The 23711-nt window shown below is 41.7% G+C and overlaps 1 protein-coding gene across 1 annotated transcript in view; it reads left to right on the forward strand.

The window, feature by feature from the left end:
- The window catches only part of slit3 (slit homolog 3 (Drosophila)), a 231783-nt gene that overhangs the window by 3333 nt on the left and 204739 nt on the right, over positions 1-23711 (forward strand). Inside the window, exons 2-4 of the mRNA XM_034092676.1 lie at positions 12659-12730; positions 18120-18191; positions 23384-23455. Coding sequence (XP_033948567.1) covers positions 12659-12730; positions 18120-18191; positions 23384-23455 — 216 coding nt within the window. The remainder of the gene's footprint in view (positions 1-12658; positions 12731-18119; positions 18192-23383; positions 23456-23711) is intronic.

Here is a 23711-nt window from a genome sequence, read left to right on the forward strand (position 1 = left end):
GCAACAAGACCACAAGACGTGGCGTTTGAGTAGAGACATGACTCCCGCCTTATCTTGAGTGGAAAATCTTTTTGAGCTTCTACTCCACTGCTCGCTTTATCGCTTTCTGTCAGGCCACATGTACTGAATAAAACAAATTCATAGTCTGTGGAGGTTACTGAAAACAAATGTAGAAAATCCCTGTCAGTGAAGAAGAAGAACATGACAGATGGAGGGAACTAGGGCACAACTAAAACGTTTAGTACACGGCCTCATGGCGAAACAACGTTAAGATGTTCTGAGGATGTTGAAAGCAGAGAGCCTGGGAAGTAAATATTGAAAATGTTGGCCTTGTGAAGTTGAACGAATCTCTGGTGTGGTCATTTTTAACTGTAGAGGTAGTTCCTACATACTCACATCGAGCAACTCCAGAAGTGAAGGGTTAGAGCAACAGTCAGAGCCAGAGTCCACCTGTCAAACGGCATGAATGAATCTGTGTAAAAGCCAGTTGTCTTCACTCTGGTAAACAGAGCATTTGGAAAGGTTAACGAGGAGAACAACATTGATGGCCCTAACTGTTCACTGAACACACACACACACACACACACACACACACACACACACACACACACACACACACACACACACACACACACACACACACACACACACACACACACACACACACACACACACACACACACACACACACACACACACACACACACACACACACACACGCACGCACACACACACACACACACACACACACACACACACACGCACGCGCACGCACTCAGGCTGCCTCACAGATTACCTCAGGCCAGTCAATTCCGTAATGTCCTCCTTGGGAAGCCACTTGAGACCTCATTTGCATCTAATTTGAGTGGAGGGTTTTGGGGGAGGCTTAACAGGCTTATCGAGGCTGGATAAAATGAATTGGAAAACAGGGACGGCTTTTCTCTCCGGGGTCCAATTCACACCTGCCCAACAGGGACCGCATACACACAACACACAGACACACACTCACACACACACACACCCTGAAGTGTTGATTTTTAGAGCTTCAAATTCCAAACTGTGGCCCCAACTGCTGTGAAATGTGGGGGAAATTGAAGGCTGTAAACTCTAGAGGGGGCCTTCATTTCAATTGGTGGAGCTGCAATCAGGATTTTTTTCCTGTTTAATTGTTTGTGTGTGTGTGTGGATATATCTATACCTTGAGTTTGCCTTTTAAAACCGTTGAATATGTGTGTAGCTTATGATCACTATACGTGTCCTGTACGTCCGACTGAGTATGTGTGTGTTGATGTGTGTGTTGCAGTTGAATGAGTTCACTGCTGGAAACGGCAAGCAGCTTGAGCCAACTTTACATAAACTAATTTTGATTTTAACTGCCTATTTTTCTTTTCCCTCGCTAACGGAACTTTGACGACGTTTTTGGCAAGTTGTTTACTAGCAACACCTTCTCTACTTTCTCAAACCTCGCCTGGCACGAGGCTGAGGTCTTTCTTATTATTTCCATCCCCGACTCTTCATCTTTACCCCCTGCCGTGTTTCTCTTTCCAACACCTTCTTTCTTCCCATTCCTATACCTTCCTTTCTTCACCTTAGTGTTTACTCCCTCCCACCTTATTTTCTGCCCCATCTCCTTCTCACTTGCCTCCTCCCGACCTCCCTGCCCCACTCTCTCACTGACCTCCACCTCCCCTCCAACACACACTCGCACACACCTTTAGTGTGCCAGCAGCATCCCTCCAGTGGAGTTTTCACAGCTCCCATTTCCCCTCAGCGTGCCAACCTACCACGGAGCGCACAACAATGAGTTCCTGCCACTGTGTGTATGTGCGTTTGGGTGTGTGTGTGTGTGTGTGTGTGTGTGTGTGTGTGTGTGTGTGTGTGCAAGCTGCATGAGTGAGTGTGTTTCTGTGTGTAGAGTGGACCCACACATCCACATTCAGCCTCGGCTTCTGGCTCTTATCAAAGCTCGGTGTTGATTGGACAATGGAAGCTGTAACCGCCACACCCTCAGCTCTGAAATGGCATTCCATGGTGCGACTGGAATAGTGTGTGTTTGTGTGTGTGTGTGTGTGTGTGTGTGTGTGTGTGTGTGTGTGTGTGTGTGTGTGTGTGTGTGTGTGTGTGTGTGCAAGTCTGTGGTGCTAACCTGTGCATTTAGAAAAACAAGCTAGATTTTTCGACTCCACTTCGAGCGATAGAATGACTAACAAAGAACTGCTAACAGAGCACTTATATACTAATAAAGGACTGGCTTAGCCAGTTGAGTAGCACTTGAAACGATTGGCTCTTTGAAACCTGATGTTCTTATATGATTCTGTTTTCCTCAAGGTTGTGTCTTCCTGGTCGAATGTACTTATTGTAAGTCGCTTTGGATAAAAGCGTCAGCTAAATGCAATGTAATGTAATGTAATGTAATGCTCAGACAGTTCTAGGGAGGCCATGGGGAGTTTTCCCCAAACCCAACACGCATGGTTAATGCACATGGCTGTATATCTGGCATGTTAGGTCAAACTAACAAAACAGTGACACATCTTCACATTTTCGTGGTGGGTTTGTAGATTAGAGGTGCTGCCTGAAGATGATGCTTCATTTATGAGACTAAGTTTAAAGATTTCCATGACAATCTTTAGGTTCCCTGTGGGCTCTAATCTAGCCATATAAGCCTTTTTGATTATTGCTTTGACACCAAATCCTCCATTTCATCTTGTCTCTTAAATGTCCTAACTATTGTCACAAGAAGTAAAATCTGATTTCTGGTACAACTTCAGTTTAGAATTGTAGGGTCTGCTTTCTGACTATTGATAACTGTTTAGAATGCACACATTACTTAGTTTAGAATTGATGTACATGGGGGATGACACCTGGAAATGACCTTAACAGGTTGCATCTAAAAAAAAGCAAGAAAAAAAGCCAATAGGCGGTTGGGCATTGGGCAACTAAGGTTATTTACGTAGGACTGAATACTGTGTTACATCAGTCACTCTGCCTACTGCTGTGAGCTTACACAGTTCCCGGCCCCTAAATATACAATAATCTGATTGAATCAAGAACAATCTGTAGTACTGTGGTTTTCACCAGTTGTTGGCTGAGCATTCTTCTGAAGTCACTGGAAATGATATTGTGTTGCGTTAGCTGGCTGCAAAAACGACTAAGAAGTGAGATAAGTCATGAATCTCTGTTTACCACGCTGTGCTGGTACTTTGCCAACCTTTGTTGAAAGCAAAGAGCTAATTAGGGATGTATTTGTTGGCAGTTTTTTCAGGATATGTGAGCTACTTTGATGGGAGCTTAAGTCAGCACACATGCTTTGGTAATTTAAATAAAAGCCATCTTTCAATTGAGAGCGTTATTTACTGTTATCGTGGGTATGATGGTGATGTAATACATCTGAGGAGCAGCCGAGTGTTATTGCTAAAGCAGACGAGTCTAAACTAAGAAGCAAAAACCACAATGAGCTTGCTGTTCTTAAACAGCCTCTTAATGTTACGCCTATCATCTGTGGCCATCTCGTGGTAACCATTTTTTCTGCCCTTCCAAACATGTTTGATTCAGTCATGGTATGCCAAACGGCACACGTGAGGGTAACCAATATTTAGTCTGCAGTTCTAGGTCAGTGGGTGATATTCTCTTCAACCAAGTTTCTCCAGCATGCAGGCATTTTACCTTTTTTATATATTGACTTTCGGTTTACCAAGGAGGCAGCCAGCTGGCCCTGACGGTGGGCACTGCCCTACTGGGAAACAGAGCAATCCAGCAGCATTAAACATGCATGCATACATACACTGTATTCATTTGCACTTACTGTAACACACGGACAATCTACACACAGGGAAAGAGATGCACACTGACATATGTTAGAACAGATAGGAACATATATGCAGATATATGAATATATCATGGACACACTTTGCATCAATCTAGATGTATTTGTACTCCATTGCATTCCTACGCCCTATCCCTAACCTTAACTATCACAACTATGCCAAACCCCAACCCCCGCTAATTCTAACTTTACCCTTGAAAGATATGTGTAGTTTATTACAACTCAAGTCTTATTTTGTTGTTTCGACCATTGTCCTATCTATTCTACGTATATATTTCCGTATGGAGGGAGGAATACTACCAGGAGACCTGGGTGGTCCGAAATCAGACGAGTAATAAACAAGTCAACAGTTAACCATCTTATCTATACAACTTTATGTGGACGACAAAGTGGAAGTGAGCACACCTGAAACCCCTCTTCGCTCAGAAAAATCAGACTGTTTGTGCACAGGTACTGAAAGTGTGTTTGCTCGAAGTTGGACCACAAAGGAAGGTCTCTTAACTGTGACGGATGTTCACAGTGAACCATTTTGGTGATTATTCAACAATTAACCTCAATTTTCTCTTCAAAGTAAGTTTTGCTAACCCCGGGGTTGGTTTCAAATCTGTATGATTGGCTGAGCATTTTTGGTCTTAGCGTTTTCTTTTAACTTGGTGAGTAGGGTCATATTGTTGCAGATGATGATGTGATGGTCAAAACTCTTAAAACCCTCAAACAACTCTTTGAAGTAGTGAACACCAGCCAACAATCTCCTCACTCTCCACAAAATATCCTTAATCTCAATGTATCAAATTGGTTCCTCACAACGACAGGAGGCCTGCAAGACAGATGCATACGCACATGAAAACTGTACATTTATATTCCACACACAGGAGGCTCATAGCTTTCATCGGATTAAACATTAAATTGGTTGTAGTTGGAAACAGTGACGTATATAACGAAAAGGAGAGAGAAACTGTCACATAGAAAGTACCCAGAGTCACGAATGACCTTCTGATACTCTCTTCTGAAACAGAAGTCCTCAGACCAGAGAACTTCAGTGTGTGTCATATTGTAACGCCAGTCTGGGGTTGTGTGTGTGCAGAACGCTTGCAGCAGGCATTTGATGTTAACAAGCTATGCCACTGTTTTGTTAGGCCACTGTCACCAACGCAACACATTACATCCCTTCTGCAGGGACTTTCTTTTTCTTGCTGTGTGTTTTCTCTTTTTTGTCCGATGTTCAGCTGAGCAAAAACTGCCTGACTGTTTGACGTTAGGCTGGAAGCTTATGAAGAAGCCGGTCACTGCACTTTGCATGTGTGTGTTTCTCCATCTCTTTCAAGCTTTGTCTCTATCTTGATGTCTCAGTCTTTCGTTCATCCTTACCTCTGTTTTCCTCTTATCCTTTCCTTCGCTCACTCCTGTTTTTCTGACTTGGCCTCTGTTAAGGAAGCAGCAGTGCTTGTTCTTGTCAAGTGGCCTCTCAGCGGCCAAATTACCCCCCACCCCACCCCATTCACTTACAGGGCAGCAGCAGCAGTAAATCTAGACAAAAGCAATGCAGCCCTATAAACTCCGGCAAAGAAAAAGAGCTAACCAAATACAGTGTGGGGTTTATGGCTCGCGACTCCAAAAGAAAAGGGATGCTTGCAGGCGACTCCCTAATGTGGTCAAGCCTGTGTGGTTAACAGCGACACCAAACTATGAGTTGTGTAAAGTTGAGTGGTATGAACATTGAATAGAAAATAGGAGGGAGAGAGAAATAAATCATGACGGACAGAAAACAAAGCAACGGATGATGAAACCCTGAGGGAAGAAGCATTTCAACACAATCCAATCAGCCTGCGATATTGAAGGCAAGAGATGCATTGATAATTAGCAACAAGAGAACAGGAAAGATCGAACAATGATGGACTCAAATCTAAACAATGGATAGAAGAAAAGGGAAGAAAGATTTATAAAGAGTAAAAAAGAAAATAAATGAGGTAGAAAATGACAGAAAATACTAGAATGAGATTTAAATTGTGACAGAGTTGAAAAGAAAAGGGTAGATTGGACTGAGCTGTGAAAGAGATGTCCTTCAGTCTGCTGTAGGAACAATATTGTAAAGACTTAAAGCTCCTTGATCATCTGTGACTCCTTGGAAATATCTCTGTTAGCATTTCAGACTTCCCGAACATCTTGCATAATCCCAGCAGCTTATTTTTTACAAACAGAGGAAGACTTTTACCCATTGTGACAAACGAGTGGTGAGGAAAATTGGCCAGATACAATGTTAAATGTCAAGTGTCAGAAATGTTTCCGAGAAGCCTACACAGTAAACTATCTCCAACTGTGGGATCAGTATCTCGCTGCATCTCACCAGGCAACGCTTTGTCTTCTGAGCAGTTTTCCCTCATTTGTGTCGACAAATGTTTGCTTTTGCTGCGTAACCTCCGCTGGCAACATGCGATGGCTGTATGTGAACGTACAGCATGCTTACTTAAATTAAGGTTTGGGTCATTTGGTCACTTTTGATTGCTGGCAATGTTGAGTTTAATTAAATTACTCATATTATCTGTACAACCACACAACAGATGGATGATGGGTTTAAAAGGCGAGCTGCAGAGGAGTCTAAGAATGAATCTTTTCTTATCTATGAATATTAAGTCTATTTAGTGTTGATGTCGGCCTCAAAACGACCTGCCATGTGTGGTTTTAAAGATTACATGGTGTCCTCAAAGGTACATTTGGCCCGGACCTCTTGTAAGAGTGTGTCTGTACTCGCTTGTTCTCATGTATTCAGATGATTTTTGCCGTGTGAGTGCGTGTATGATGAGAATGCCCAAAACCTCCAAGTGATGATTGCTGTGTTTCCCAGAGAGCAGTTCTGTAATAGGAGAGATTTCACTTCAGATTAGCATCAATATGATAGAGATTCAAAACAGCAGTAAACGGCTGCATTGGAGACCAAATGTTCCACACTTGTAGAGTCTCTTGTGGACAATACATGGTGTGCGATGGAGGCAAGAACTAAACATGTCCGTCTTTTTGAACACTTTCCATACACTGTACATCTTTCAATTTCATTATGTATGTTGTACTTTTGAAATGGTCTTTACTGTAATAGAAACGTGTTCTACTTGACTTAGGGCAAGGATCAAATCATATGCCACAAAACCTGCTAAAGAAGCTACACTTGCCCTTACACTTGATAGGATGTGATTCGATCCATTTTACATTATTTTGCTGGATGGGATGATTGTGTACCATAGACAAACAAGTGAGTTGTAATTGTTCAATAGCACTTTATCTCTATTTCCCACACACACTGACTAACAATATGTCTTCTTCTCTCTGATCAAGTGATCAATAGCCCAACAACCTTGCTTTCGCTTTCAGTCCAAATTGAACCAACGTTCCTGCCTATTAAGCTCCATATCAATCATAGTTACACACTAAGAGCAGGTGATGCTAAATACCATATCAAACATTTGAAGTGGATGGATTGCAGCTCCAACAAAGGTTAATTTAGAAGCAGCTTGACGCCGGCCCCCTGCTTCTGGTGAAAGACTGATGTAGAGTTCGGAGCTCAGAGGAAAAGGAAGAAGGCAATTAGGATTCCTTGCGTAACTGGGATATTTAGAGAGCGAAATTGAGCATACCTATCTTAGAGAGAGAAAAAACGATGAAGGGCAAGAAAGGAGGAATGAGAAAGTGAAGCAATACAAGAGCTTCGTGGAAAATAACAGGAGATTAGCACAGGAAGCGAACGCATTCGTAAATGGAGCGTTGGACGGAGAACAACAAAGGATGAAAGGGAAAGGATGGAGGGATAAGGATGCAGAGCCAGATAGAGTGAAAGACAAAGTGGAACGAGGAAATGTCACAGTATCAGAGACAGATTTACAGAGACAGAACAGAGAGAGGAAACTGTTCGCTGCAGTTAATAGTTATTCCTCACTGTTATCCCAAAGTATGCAAAGGCCAGCAGGACAGATGAGGAAAGAGGGGAAAACAGCTGTCAAACCAGCAACCCAACATGTCAAACATGTTATATTAATATTTCATAGTTCACCACAGCGGCAATTAGTCCACCATTTCCTTCCACTGAGCTCTTGCGAGTCTTAGTCACATGATCTGTTATTTGTTTAACATTCCTTTCTAAAAGTTATTTCTGTGTTATTTCTTAGTCACTGTGGTTTAGCCAACTATAAAGATGTGCTGTCAGTGAATCAGACCCCACACAGCAAGCATATCTTTGTTTAAAGTCAACCAGTGCTCTTCCAAGGCAGCCAGACTGTAGGGTTCACCGGTTTCGATGGTCTGGGGTGGGGAGCTGTCTGTGTCTTTGTGTGTCTGTTGTATGGTACATTAATTCCCTGAACACCTGCTGTTTGCATTCTTGTCTTATCCCGTTGTCGCAAACACACACACACACACACACACACACACACACACACACACACACACACACACACACACACACACACACACACACACACACACACACACACACACACACACACACACACACACACACACACACACACACACACACACACATGCGCGGCTTACCTCTGCCTGTAATGGAAACAAACAGCGGTTAGAGATTTTGTGCCAAAGCCTCTCGTTAGTTGTCTGACTGCCAGCTGGTCAGTTAAATTTAAAGCCAAGTTCATCTTTACTGCTGGGTGGGTCGGACACCCACACTTCAGCAGACCAGGTGCATCAAAATGGCCGCCTCATGAAGTCATCCAGATCCTTTCAAATGTTTTTAGGCTTCATGCAAAGCGCTCTCTACAGAATAGTTATATGGTTTTGTACTATAACAGCATCCACTGTGTTCTATCTCCTTCAAACTACCTTTTCTTGAATTTCTCCATATTCTTTGAGTGAAACAAAGGCTTTGCCGTCTATGATTTTTGTGTATCTATATCTCCAGGTACACCACTTTCAGAGCTTCAGAGGTAACGCATGTAGATAGACTTACTCTTAATAAGACTGTGTTCCTTGCCTTTTTTTTAAGAAGCAGTCACAAAAAAATGAAGAGGACATTGTTATTGCTCAAACATCAACTAGAGCCTCTTGTTTTTGATGAAGTGAATACAATCTTTAGTAAATCCAGTTGTGCATGTTAATGTTTTATAGCATGTCTCCCATGTGTTTAGATAGCTGGCTCCGGTAAACAATCTCTGAAATATATCTTCTCCAAACAAACATTTTTTGGGAAGTACCAAAACTAAAACGTGGAGGCTTCACTGCTTGGCGTTCAATTGTGTGTAAACGTGCCAAAGATACATCAGTTTGTCACGGTCAGCCATGGCTTTTGTGTACATTTTGGCTTCCAGCCGTTGGAAAGCTTGGAGGTAGAACGTTTGATATTTCAACTGGAAAAATTCCCACCTCCGAGTTGTCTGGAACGCAGCATAAGGCTCACAATGGATCATTGCAATATTTCAGGCAGAGCATTGAGGTGCTTACATTACTGTTGATTAGCGTCATGTGTTTGATTCATTAGTGACATTTATTCAAGCGTGCAAAGATCAGCCATTATAATGTGACACATTTCGCGACTGACCGTCTTTTCTCTTTTTGTCATTTATTTGTTATTGATCCAAATCCTTTTACATCAGCACAACATTAACATAAAGTGTTTTATTGAAAACAAAAATCAATACACATTAAGCTAAACTTGGGTAAAAACTCTAATTGATACTTTTAATTGGTTTGGAATTAAAAATTAAGAAGACATGCTATTTAGTCATTCACTTGATATTGGCCTAACAAAATATATATAGGTCTGTTAACTCTGTACCATGTAAGCATTGGCAACATGTTAGTACGTAGGATTAGAAATATTTAGTATTTCTATAAGTTGTCTGACATTAATGATTGTTTATTTGATTATTTGCATTTACGAGGCTGTATACCTCATAAAGGTTAATCGACGTCATACCTTTCACCTTGTTATTTCTAAATATATCACTATGAGGTAGTGTTATTTTTATTTGACAGTGTTATCATTTAATTTCACACCACTTCTTGTTTCTCCTGGCAGAGTCCTTGAATTTCTCAGCTGTCGGGCGGTGAGGTTAGTTAGGGTCTTGCCATCTCGCTCCACCTGGCTCCGGCTCCTCACTGTTTGTTTGTGTCCCTGGTGAGAGCTGAAGTTTCCACTGTGAACAAGAGGAAGATGGAGATAAGGAGTGAGAGATTAGGGGTGAAAAAAACACAAGCGTAGGGAAATGTAGCCAACCTTAAAACGAGCGAAAGATTTAGATAAAAGAAGAGAGATTAGGTGGATGGAGAAAAGCGGAGGAAGGCGAAGAAAAAGTGTTTAGTCAACTGTGAAACAGTGAGAGATAAGACTTGAGAGGGGGAGACACTGTTGAACAGGGAGATTAGAGGAAAAGAAAAAGGGGAGAGGAAGGCTGGGAACAAGATGGCTGTGAACTACTGACAGATTGACATTAAGAGCAGTGATTGGGGAAAAGAGAGATGTAAGATAGATGAAGGCAAGATGAAAAAATAAAAGGGAGAGAGACAGATGACAGTAGGGTAAGACAGGGACGATGAGATTGATAGCGGTGAAGAGATGTGGAAAAAAAGATTTTGGATTGGATGCTGCCTCAGAAACATGAGTGAGTGGTTACTTGAAGTTACAAATCAACAAAGAAAAAAAAGACATGTCCTTCATGATGGAAGCAGCTCTTTCCTCAAGTTGAACATTATAAATCAATGCCATATTGAATTTTTCATCACATCCGAGAAGGCTTATCAAATTGCCTCGCTTTCCAGGAACTGGCAATTACACACAAACTGAAATCCTGTGACAAGAACCGATGCCTTGCAAATGGCTTGCTGTCATAAACGTATCTGCTTTCTTTAATAAACAGGCGAGATGGATGCAGCTCAAAATCACAATGAATTCCTCTTGTGTTTTGGTGTTTTCATGTTGTGGCTGCTTCCAAATGCTTGGAACACTTGATGATTTGGTATTATCATAACAATTAATGCCACTCCATAATATGAGCATCATCATGTTTTTGTTATGTCACTTCAAAATTAAAACGTTTTTTGACAAACTGCAGAACTACTTTTAGTTTTTTGAACATTTTGGAATGCAAACACAACACTGCCTTTTTATTAATATTATTAAGTCAATATGGCAACCATCTTTAAAAAAACTAAAAACAGACACGGGTCGACATTAGAATTCCTTTGGCCTCCTGACAAAAAACAAGTCCAATCTTCAAACTCCTCAAAGCTCTGTTTTGGTCTCCACCAACTCGTTAATGGACAAGTCGGAGTCTCTAGCTCCTAAATGCTCCACTACAGGCATCAGCTAGACACTTCAGTCTGTATTGAAAACTAAAATCTTCTCTTTCTCATATCAAGAATCCTCAAATAGAAACCTTACATGACTTGGCACTTTTTTTAGTTTTTGCTCATGATCTAAATTACTGCCTGTCAGGAGCAGACGGGTGTCTTTGATCAGAAGTCTTTCAATGTGACGTCTCATTGCATCAGATGAGATACTGAAACTATGTGTTATCCTGGAGGCCTTTGAAAGACCCCTGGTGGACTCCTGGTATAGGAAGTGCTGCCCCAGTCCCCCCCCCCCTCTCAGGCCGGGGTATGGCTCTTATTAGTGATCCTAGGCATGGCAGCCCGGAGAAGCCTTTTGAAACCTAATATGGTCTTAAATCAGATTTATAAATGTTTAGGTGTATTATGAAAAACACACACGCAGGTCGCCTTTGCAAAACCAGACTCTGTTTGTGTGTGTGTGTTTGTGTGTCTGTCTGTGTGTGTGTGAGGGAAAGTGAAAGCTTACAATACAAGGGAAAGAGAGCAGTGTGTGCGAAAAAGGAGACAAAACGGTGTGTGTTGTTGGTCCATACTCTCTTGTGTGTGTGTTTTATTTCCTTGCCCTAATTCCTCCAGTACGACAGCGTTTCAATAAACAGCATACCCGTATAAAGGGAACCAGTCTATATACACACACACACACACACACACACACGCACGCACGTGCGCACACACACACACACACACACACACACACACACACACACACACACACACACACACACACACACACACACACACACACACACACACACACACACACACACACACACACACACACACACACACACACACACACACACAGTCAGTTCATATTGCAGTGTGCATACATTGTGCACCCGTAGTTAAAACAGATTGAATGACATCCAGGAAACACGATAAGCTTTTAAACTCTGATGATGGAAAGAGAAAATAATTTCATCCTTTTTGTTTTTTTTGCTGGAAAATGTCTCATAAGTCAGAGCAGCAGGAGCGCTGTGTGTGTGGGTGAGGGTGTGTCTGTGTGTGTGTGTGTGTGTGTGTGTGTGTGTGTGTGTGTGTGTGTGTGTGTGTGTGTGTGTGTGTGTGTGGGTGTGTGTGGGTGAGGGTGTGTCTGCGTAGATGTGTGTGTGTGCATCATTTTCCCAGTGGCTGGACGGTAGGAGTGTTTGTGTGTTTTGGTTTATGCTTGTGTGTGTCTGTGTTTGTGTGTGTGTCTGTGTTTGTGTGTGTGTCTGTGTTTGTGTGTGGGCTAATAAGCTGCCGGGCATTCTCACGCTCCGTCCTTCTGCCACATTCAATAATTTCAATAAGCGAGGACACACACAGAGACACACAATGCAAATGCACTCAGTTGTTCCTCATTGGTGGTCATTTATTTTTCTCTTTTTTCCTATGATAAATCAACATCCTTTCAAGATACACAGTGTGATATAAAGTTAATGCTGTTAATTAAACTCAATTGTATTACCAATTACATTGGACCAATCAGATTTCTAACCTTTTTGTTTCTCTCCGTAGGGATTTGAACAGAAACAACATCACCAGAGTCACTAAAGTGGACTTCTCCGGCCTCAAGAACCTCAGGATTCTGTAAGTTTCTTTCTTTCTCTGTGTATGTCAACATGTTGTGGTGATGAACCAGTCATAGCTGCCGACATGACTCAGGGTTTGTTAAGCTATGCTTTCGAATTACATGGAATGTTTTAGTCATGTTTATTTCTTACTTGGTTTCTGTCCAAGGATAATGTGTCTCATTCAAAAAGCGTCAAATTCGTATCATTAGCCATGCGGTCTTGGTTCTGTAAAGTCTGCTTGAGTTTTTTAACAAGAAACATTGGGAATGTGACACATTTTCTGAAGTTAATCAGACGTGCCATTTGATCACACATCTCTTTGTATGATGTGTTCTTGCATTAGACCCAGTAACTCGTATCTGTGTAGCTCAGGAAGGAGCAGACAGGAAGTACCTCACAAAACAATTGCATGTCGGGCTATTGCATGATTAAAAGATGTTTGTAATCTTTGATCACTGGTAAAATAACTGAACTTGAAGAACATGCCCCGTATGAATATTTGATAGCTTCAAAAAGCTTAAACAGATATATTTGTCTGAAGGAAATACATAACCTCAAGCAATATTAACTATTTTATCCTATAGTGTAACATCGTCATATTGCCATTCAAAAAAAAATCTAGGTCCAAGTGGATGTTTGGCCACTTTTCATCCTATTTCCTACAGCCTAACAATGTAGTGATCTTTCCCCTGCCTCAGCCTAATAGCTTTAATTGTGTTAACATAATCATATGTCAACCACACACTTGGCAGATCAGAAAACATTCATATTAAATGATCTTTAATTCAGGTATGAGGCCTTCATGTGGAATCCACCAGGCACCAGCAGCTCCATTAAGACCTCTTTCTTTCCCCCTCATTGTGACTCTGTATTTGTGTCTTTACAAGGAATCCCATTAACAAAATACTGCCATGCTGGAGCAATTAGGCAAATGCTATATTTACCTAATAGGCCTGTATATGGCTATAGGGGAAACACGTCTCTATAAAATAAAGTGTCCCAACCTAATGAGGGATTTCAGAGCAGGACAGAATGCAATTGTCTAATCCAAGGACTTGAATTCCGTAATTACTGAAACTTTACGAGGTTAAATAATAGAGTAATCTTGAGCTGACATGCCAGGAACAAGCAGCAAGACTCCTATTTGTTCAACAAGAAACAAGATGTTAAACTGGTGCACATATTATGGTGTGCAGTGATTAAACTGCTGACAAAATGACAACATTTCTGGACAGTTTTCAGCAAGAAACTGAGAGTCATTCTTCATCAGAAACAGTAAAAGAAAAGATAATGTAAGTCAGAATTTGCTGTATTGAATATCTATGAGCAATAGTTAAACAATGCTGTTAGATTTTGCAATACCAGGAAATCCAGATAGATGCCTTTAGAAATGTAAAATAGGAAACACACGTTTGAGATTCTTTTAAGAATGTCTTAAACAAGATAACCACACAAAACTCCCTACTGTGTGTACTATACATTGAAAGGTGTCTAGTTCACGGTACAGTTATTGTGTCTTCTGTATATAGCCGAAAAGAGAGCCCCTCTTGAAGCATGATGCATGTCCAGCCTGAACTAACAAGATGTGTCATAACTGGTGAATCCCACCACTTTGATATACTATCTGTTCAGAAATTGTTTTGTTTTTGGGGCCTCAAAAGAGGGCTAACTGAGCCGGACTGTCCGCTGGTCTGTTTCAATTACTTCTTAGGTACATTTACTGAGTAAACATTAAACACAGTTAACACCTCACAAAGACATGTTTTAATCATAAAGTATGATTCGTCCGCTTTGGATCGTCTTCTTTGATCCTATGGGGGGAAAAAATCCAATAACATGCTAAGGTCATTCATTGCTGATGTTACCCGTGCTTGTCTAGCTCGTCATATCTAAACGGCCGCAGTCAGCAGAGTGTGACTCCTCGTCTGCTCTCAGCTGTCCTAATTGACGTTAAGGGCTCTCTTGCTCTTCTGCTTCAAGTGGCTTACGTGTGTGTGTGTGTGTGTGTGTGTGTGTGTGTGTGTGTGTGTGTGTGTGTGTGTGTATGTATGTTAGGCCTATAATAACTATAATCACCGTTGGCTGCATACAGCTTCCCTCCTCACTCCGTTTTAACCAGACCGGTAGATAAAAATAAACTCCCAGCACAAACTGCGCAGAGAAGATGAAATACGTTTCTGCAAGTGTGTGTGTTCATTTGTTTAAATATAGCCAAACAAGTAAGGATCAAGATGGAGTTTTTGGAAAATGTACTTCGCTTCAGGTTTTATCTGTGTGTGTTAGAGCAATATAGAAAAAGACAGGGACCTTTTATTTATGTGTTTATCCTGTGCACTTAAGACAGTGTGAGAAGGACCAAGGCAAATGGGCGTGTGTGTGTGTGTGTGTGCATGTGAGAGAGAGAGTGTGTGATTGTGTGTGGTGTGCTAGCAGCTTGTTTCATGTGGTTGGTGATAAACTGCTGTGACATTTCCCCACTCTAAATCTCTTAAAGAAATGGGGAGGAGAAGGCTTGGGAAAGGGAAGAAAGTCACACACACACACACACACACACACACACACACACACACACACACACACACACACACACACACACACACACACACACACACACACACACACACACACACACACACACACACACACACACACACACACACACACACACACACACACACACACACACACACACACACACACACACACACACACACACACACACACACACACACCATGCCTAGTTCAGGGATCACTAAATACATCCCATGAGAAAATAAGTTTGCATGTAGTAAGTTAAAGGCAACATTCTTCCCAGGGCACGATTATAGCTGCGGCAAAATCCTATTCATCGATGCCTGTGCTTATATCCTGGCAGTATATGTTCTATTCTTCACCCACATCACATAAATGAGGACTTCTGTCACACCTCACCCAAACTACCGGATATCAGGTGTGTTTTTAAAGGTGCTAAGTGATCTAGTACAACAATTACTAATTGAAACAACCTGATCAAGTTCCCTACTGTTATCTGATTAAAATTCAACTATATTAATATTTGTATTATGTATTTAAAAGCAGATAATCCAATCCAGCAGTTTGAATATTCTTAAATCCGAGGGGTCAGACCGTGGTGCGATAATCAGAAACACCGGTTGTCTCGGCATGCGCACTACATGCGCAACACTTAGCGTAATATCTTTGGCAGCCATACATCATGAGATGTTTTCCAGACTGTGGCGAAATTGAGTAATTTTAAACAAATTTTGAGAGGTGAAAACTTGTACTTGATATTGAACATTCGGCCGGGGAGAGCTAATGTGGCTACACCCGTTATGTGTAAACAACAAGTGAAGTTAATATCCCCTCAAGTATTTCAGTATAACCATCAGACGCCAAGGGCTCTGAGTTTACCTTCAGGTAGCGTGACATCACTCTGCTCTGTGTAATGATTGCTAAAACTGAATACAATGTGATTAGAAACACCCGGTCGCACACATATGAAATCAATACATGCTTTCTTCCTCCATCGGCCTGTTGGTGACTCATCTCTGATACAGACCAATTCAAAAACGATACCTCATCTGAACAATATGCCAGCACATACTCGCCGCACCATGTGTTTGGCTTTAGATCCCCCGCCTTTCTAAACTTTATTCAATACATCAGCATGCGGTTGATCCCTCATTTGGACAAATCAACTCAGATAGATACTCAAAGTTATGTTTTGATTTAGCTTTCCCCGGAGGTCACGAGATATGCCTTTCTATCAGGATAGAGATGCAGCTCGACTAGAATAAACAAGCCGTGTTGAATTTGAAGTTGAATTTATGAGTGATGACTGCAGTCAGGACTCTGTGTTTACATGTGTGTATACGTGTGTGTGAGTCTCTACGTATGTTTACTCTTTACATGTTTACACATCTGACAGTGCTTATTAGTGGTGGGTGTGTATGGGTGTATATCTTATTCACGATATGTATTTGCACCTGTCATTGTCAGTTTGCCTTAGTTATCTTAGAGTTTAGAATAATCCTTCTAACTTCCACTACTTTGCTGTGAATAAACTAGTTTAAATGTTTGTTTTTTTCGGTTCTTTTTACCAATTATCCAGCAATATATGGTCATTTTTGAATAATATAAGATTGGTTTGAATTAATTTCTAAATAAACGGATGAGAGAAATATGCAAACTCTAAACTGGGAGATTGAAACAGTGCAGATATGCTGCATGCTATACATATGTGTATATCAAAGTTATGTTGTAATATGCATGTCATGGTTGAGAGTCTGTTATCTTCCAGCCAAGTGCATGCTTCAGTCCAACAGCTTGTCAGTGTGTGTTTGTGTTGGTAAAAAGGCGCCAATATGACAGACCACAAATGAATGGCTGCAATACAGACACATGTCTAAACATTTTCTTTAAAGGAATATTTTAAGGATGGTCATGCCAAAACATTTCAAAGTCCACACGACAGGCCAGACATTATCTCTTTTGATACAGCTTCTTCAATCCTTGGCTTTCGCTGTCTTTTTTCTCTCTCACTCAATCCATCTGTTCTTTCCTGGTCCCTAAGTCTCTGTCTCCTCTCTCTCTACCTCCTCCTTTCTCTTCTATCCCTTTACTTCCCTCTGCTTCTCATATCATCCACTTATTCCCTCGATCGCCCCCCCGTCCCCTCCTCTCTCTTAGGAGATGTCACTCTTAACATCCTCAGACAGAAAATAATATAAACATGCATATCTGCAGAGATGTTCTGTCTCCTTTACACTGTCCCATCTGGAAAACCTTAGATCATGACAACACACAGAGAGCAGGAGAGAAAAAGAGCAATATGCATTACAGTGGGAGCAGCGGACGAGAAATGGAGAAGATATTCACAGAGGGGTGGAAGAGGGATAGGTTGATAATTGTTTGTTTTGGCTCACTGCATTGTGACATTAGTGAGATGCTTCATGTCTTAAACTTTTCAAACTGTTGCTTGATGCCAGATTCATTTGTTCACTGATTCTTTGTTTATATAACCATTTTTTTAAAAGGGCAAATGTCTTTCTCAATGTTTGAAATCTCTCTATCTCCCTCTGGCAAGCAGCTGATGTTTGCACACTCCAGAAAATGAGATGTATCGGGTGTGTCTTCCTTTGGTTTGAACCTCCAGGTCAGCCTGGAGAGCTGGATGGGGATAGGTGCTCCCATCTTTATCATTGTCTTGCAGAGAAATATTCATTCAATGTTTTTTTAAGGAATACTTCCTGCGGCTATTATAGGTTTTTTGACACACTGTTATTGCTCTTCTCTCTTGGACTGTCATCCTTTGCAGAGTCTCATAGTAAATGGATTTGTTTGAATATAATAAGAAATGTGAGATTTTTCTTTTGTCTTACGTGTCTTCATGTCTATTTCTCTAGACATCTGGAGGACAACCAAATCAGTGTCGTGGAAAGAGGAGCCTTCCAAGACCTCAGACTGCTCGAAAGACTGTAAGTACACCAGAAGCCTGGTGTGTGTGTGTGTGTGTGTGTGTGTGTGTGTGTGAGTGAGAGAGAGAAAAAAAAGCAGTGCAGGCAAAACAGCTAATGCAAACTGAAGGTATTTTAGGCATGTGAAAAACAACCTACGAAAATGCACACACATAAACATCCAAAAATATGCATACATGCAAGCCAGCAAACATGCCTTCACACACATGCACATATTTTACCTACTGCTGCTGATTTTCCATTTCACCAAACATACACACACATTTGACTTGCTGTTGACCGTTCTGCAAAGCACACATGCACACACACACAGTCACACACACACACACACACACACACACACACACACACACACACACACACACACACACACACACACACACACACACACACACACACACACACACACACACACACACACACACACACACACACACACACACCACACACACACACACACACACACACACACACACACACACACACACACACACACAGTCACACAATGAGTGAACCTGGAAGATACCCAAGTGCATTCACTTCACACACAACCTTGGAATCTCTCGGTGATATTGGCTTGGACAATGTGTGTGTGTCCTCAGCTCACACAAAGGCTCTAGTCAACAGAATCAAGGTGTCAGTGTGCAACACAACACTTCCCACACACACACACACACACACACACACACACACACACACACACACACACACACACACACACACACACACACACACACACACACACACACACACACACACACACACACACACACACACACACACACACACACACACACACACACACACACACACACACACACACACACACACACACACACACACACACACACACACACACACACACACACACACACACATACACCTGCATGTCTATGACTCTGTGCTGGAGGGATGACAGACAGAAAGCTTTGCAGGAGGATGTGCTTCTGTTGTTCTGCTTACAGAGCGGATATGAGGCCATCAATACAATTTGAGATTAACACTGCATATTGTTAGACACTATCCCCTTAAACAAATCTACATTATTTTTAAAGCTTTTCTTAAAGCTGGCCTTTAGATGATGTTCCATACATTGGAGCTGCGATATTCGTGGTCTTTAACTGATGAGGACAGCATTTCTAAACGTAGGACTTGGCTGTCTTAACAGTGTTGAATTCACATTGCTGGTCTTAGACAGGAGCTGCGACTTTCCTCACTGATATGATAATTCTTATGCTATTTCATTTGCTACTCTCCCCAAAACTGCAAAAGGTGATCAGCTTTGACCACCTGGGAATATACAGATTTCAATATTTAATCTGCCATTAAGAAGATAATTCCGATTTTTGAAAAGAAAGGCAGAGAGGGAGATGTTTTCAGGTCCATGTGACCAAGACATACGGAGGGACAAACACACTTAATTGAGTACAGGTGATAGCAAACGTGGATTGGCAGCAACATGTGTATCTTGTCTCTAAATGGAGTTCACACATCTGATAGTGAAAGTGAGAGGTGATGGGCGGCTTTCATGTTAAAAGGCTCTTTAATGGGGTGTGTCAGGAAGGGTCAGAGGTGAGGGGTCAGTGGAGAGAAGAGGTGAGGAGGCAACATAGCTGTTAGTCCAAACTCACACATGACATTATGTTTCATTTATCTAAGACATTGTGTAGTTTCCATATATTAACAATTGAATACATATTAAACGCATCACGTGGTGTGTTAAGGGATTTATTTACCTTTAGTCATTGGTGGAAGACATTAAAGAGAAGAGCTCTGCTGTAGTAGGGATAATACAAATGGTCCTGATTTATATTGTTCACTTAAACTGAGTGAAATGCTTTTAAAAATGCTGAGTTGACAGGGTCTCTGATGTTGGGGATGTCAGGGTTAGAGTTTAGAGGTGAGAGGTGGCAGTGCTGCTGAGTCTGTGAGATTTATGGCGTCACAATGTGAAAAACATGGATCTTAGTTGGTCATCTCCTTTGGTTTAGACATGCATGGGTGTCAACACATGAAATATAAAGTCATCAATATAATCATTTTCATCACATGTGGTCATTGAAAGAGACAAAAGAAGACTTCGACAGAGCACATTCTTTTGTCTTATATTAGATTTTTAATGATGAAAAGATTTGAGTTCTCACTTTTATTTCCTTACAAAAATATATAATACGGTTGAATTCTGAGGTCTTATAGGTCTATTGAGATGAGCTGTCTTAAGCCTCCAAACTATTTCTGCTGGACCTTACGGCGATTCTGACTAATACGTCTGCTTTTCCAAATGTAACAAATATAGTGCTTATTGACTTGGAGTCTGGACTATTTCAAATGTTCCAAGCAGAAGAAACTCGTCATTTTTATTTGAAAACTCACAAAGGAGTCTTCTATTACAAACCATAACTGTTTTATAAAACATCTTAAAATGACTCATAAATGTAACAGAAGCCGATCGCTTTCGTACACTCCGTTATTTCCTAGGAGCAAGGGTCAATTATTTCAAATGGTGGATATCTGTTTTTTGGACTCTCTTTCCGTTGGTGCACACAGAAGTGAAAGTCAGGGACTTATTATCGTTATCACAGGGGTGAAAAGGTTGGTGTCTGTGTCTTCTCCAGCACAGATTCTACTTTGTGACCCCGTGACCCCCCCCCACCCTCCTTCTCCGCTCCACGCCTCGTTTCTCAGCCAAAAGCTTTAGTAGCTTGATAACACTTTCACTCCCTCTCCTCTCGCTGTCCTCATCCATCTCTTCTCCAGCCATCCCCACCCTCGTCTGCACCCACACACAGTCACACACACACACACACACACACACACACACACACACACACACACACACACACACACACACACACACACACACACACACACACACACACACACACACACACACACACACACACACACACACACACACACACACACACACACACACACACACACACACACACACACACACACACACACACACACACACACACACACACACACGCACACACACACCAGCAGACACATAATTCAACCTTAAACACTATCTCTCACATTACCCGGACACACATGTCTTCCTGTTGGTCAACACCGTTCTGTCACTCTCTCCATCTTCCTCTCATTCCCCTGCAAATAATTGCCATGTGTTCATTTCATGCTCAGTTCAACGCGATGAATCGAGGAATGGTATTTTCCATTTCAATGTAGGAAGCAATAGGATGTTTTCATTTCATATTAGTTTGGATACAGTCCCATTTTATAGGAGAAATGCCCCCAAAAGTTATATTAAAGTTTAAAATGTGACCAAGATGAATAAACCACAGAGTTAGTGATGCTGAACAGAGACTATTAAATTGTAGAACACTGCGTTCAGATGGCCTCAAATAAGAGTTCTCTTGAACTTGTTTTAGTGATAATATAGTTACTGATCTGCACACTAATGAAAGCCAGGCTATGTGGCTTTTAGTTTTTGTTGAATAAATAAGTGCAGAGGGATAACAACTCATGCTTATTTTCTGGTATTCTTGTATGTCTTGAGGCTGCACAAAACTAGCTGATTATAAACCATTGACCTTCTATAACCTTCCTCTTGATTGGCCTAGCCCCCAATTTAAGCATGGCATGGTCTTTAATCCATGCATGATGAAAATCTGCCAACATCCCACATTTTGTATCACTTTTTCACATATCAGCTTTGCAAATCTGACAATTCTTTTTGCATCTGAAGAGCCTCTTGTAGTTTATTTCTAAGTGTTCAGGCCTTTTATTATAATATGGTACTGTTGGCTGAACCTACTTGAAACTATTTTGTGTAAAGGTTGCATCCAATGGCGCGTTTCCACTCGCTCGGCCTCGCTCGGTTTGGTTAGGCCTTATTAGGCCCGGCTCACTTTAATGCTGCGCTTCCATTACAGTTTAGGAACTGGGGTAGTTACTATAGTAACGCAGTGTAGGCGGAGCCCTGACGTCATCTTCAATGAGCGCCCCAAAAAACAACACAGCCGTTAGCTCTTAGCACTCAGAGCTCACAGCTCTTCATATCTGTTCAGAAACTAGACAAAAGTTAAACAAGTACAAACCACAGACTGCCTGTGTCATGGAGAATACAGTCGCTGCTTTATTTATGTCTGTATAGGCCGTTGTTGTGAGTGTGGACGGTCGGAGCATATACAACGTTAGCTTAGCCGATCTCTATTCAGAAAACACGTATTTTAAAAGGGTTTTTCGCCTGCCGTCTGTCTGCAGACTTGTCAAAGCATTAATTCATGGTTTTTACTAACCGGTATCAGTATGTTGTTACTTCGGCATCATTTTTGAAACGTGTATTACAATTAAATCACGGTCAAATATGTTCATCTTGTTGTAGTTGTAGCCCCCTTGCCAGCGATTCTCTCTCTAGTTTAGCATACTCAGCCCGACTCAGCCTGGTTGTTCCTGGCCCTAGAACCACGATTTAGTCGGACCAGAAAAAAGGTGAAAAAGTAGCCCCGGGCCAAAACTAGGCCAAGTGGAAGCGCAACCAAAAAACGGGCCCCGCACGGCTCGGCACGCTTAAAGCGAGCTACCCGCTGCAGTGGAAACGCGCCATAAGAGTGCAACACCTCTCAGACTGCTTTCTTTAGACACATATAAGTAGAGTAATGCATGATGGATGAGCTTTTATTTTTAATAGTCAGATAAATGTGCTTTAAGTGGGAACAAAGTGTAGCATTTGTCCATATGTGTCATACTAAGACTGATCATTCTGCTCCATAAGACATTTTCCAAATTTGATTAATCTAGTGTTTTTCTTCTTACTGATCACATCCCTCAAATGAGTGTCGATGAGTGGAAGTCACCAGGATCCCAAACGTCCTCCTCCTCTCACTCCCAGGTCAAAGCACATACGGGGATGATAGCGATAACTGGCTTTGGAGAGCTGACAGCGCGATAACCTGTAACTGACACACAGGCTAAACACAGCGTGATAGCCTGTAGGTCACGATCACAGGAAACTAGGCAGACATTCCCATGAGTTTGACCTCTGAACCATGAACCCGCTGACCTTCAAGGTGATCCAGTTGCCTGGTTAGTGATAGTTCAGTCAACACAAAGCCTGAGTCTGAGTGATTTATGGGTTGTTTGCCCTTTTGAGGTTTGTCTTTGAGATTTATAAAGTGAAACCATTTGAATGTAACTATATTTCCTTTTATTTGTCCCTCTAGTCGCATCAACAGAAACAAACTCCTGTTCCTCCCAGAGCTTCTCTTCCAGTCCAACCCCAAACTCGGACGACTGTGAGTACACCTTTCTCGTTTTTCCATCTCTCCATCCCAATCTCCCGCCTTTCTCTCTGGTTCTCTCCCCCTGTCACTCTCTCCCAGCCCTTTTCTGTCTTCGTTTGATGTGTTACATGATCCATTTGAAAACAAGGCCACAGTGCAAAGTCAGAACTTTGATCCGGGTGGAGGGTTCAAGTCCCTCTCCAGGTGACACAGTGCCGCTCTGTGCCCCTGTGGAGAGGTGAAAAGGAGTGTGTGTATGTGTGTGTGC

The sequence above is a fragment of the Pseudochaenichthys georgianus genome, chromosome 10 (assembly GCF_902827115.2).
Source record: "Pseudochaenichthys georgianus chromosome 10, fPseGeo1.2, whole genome shotgun sequence".
Taxonomy (NCBI): domain Eukaryota; kingdom Metazoa; phylum Chordata; class Actinopteri; order Perciformes; family Channichthyidae; genus Pseudochaenichthys; species Pseudochaenichthys georgianus.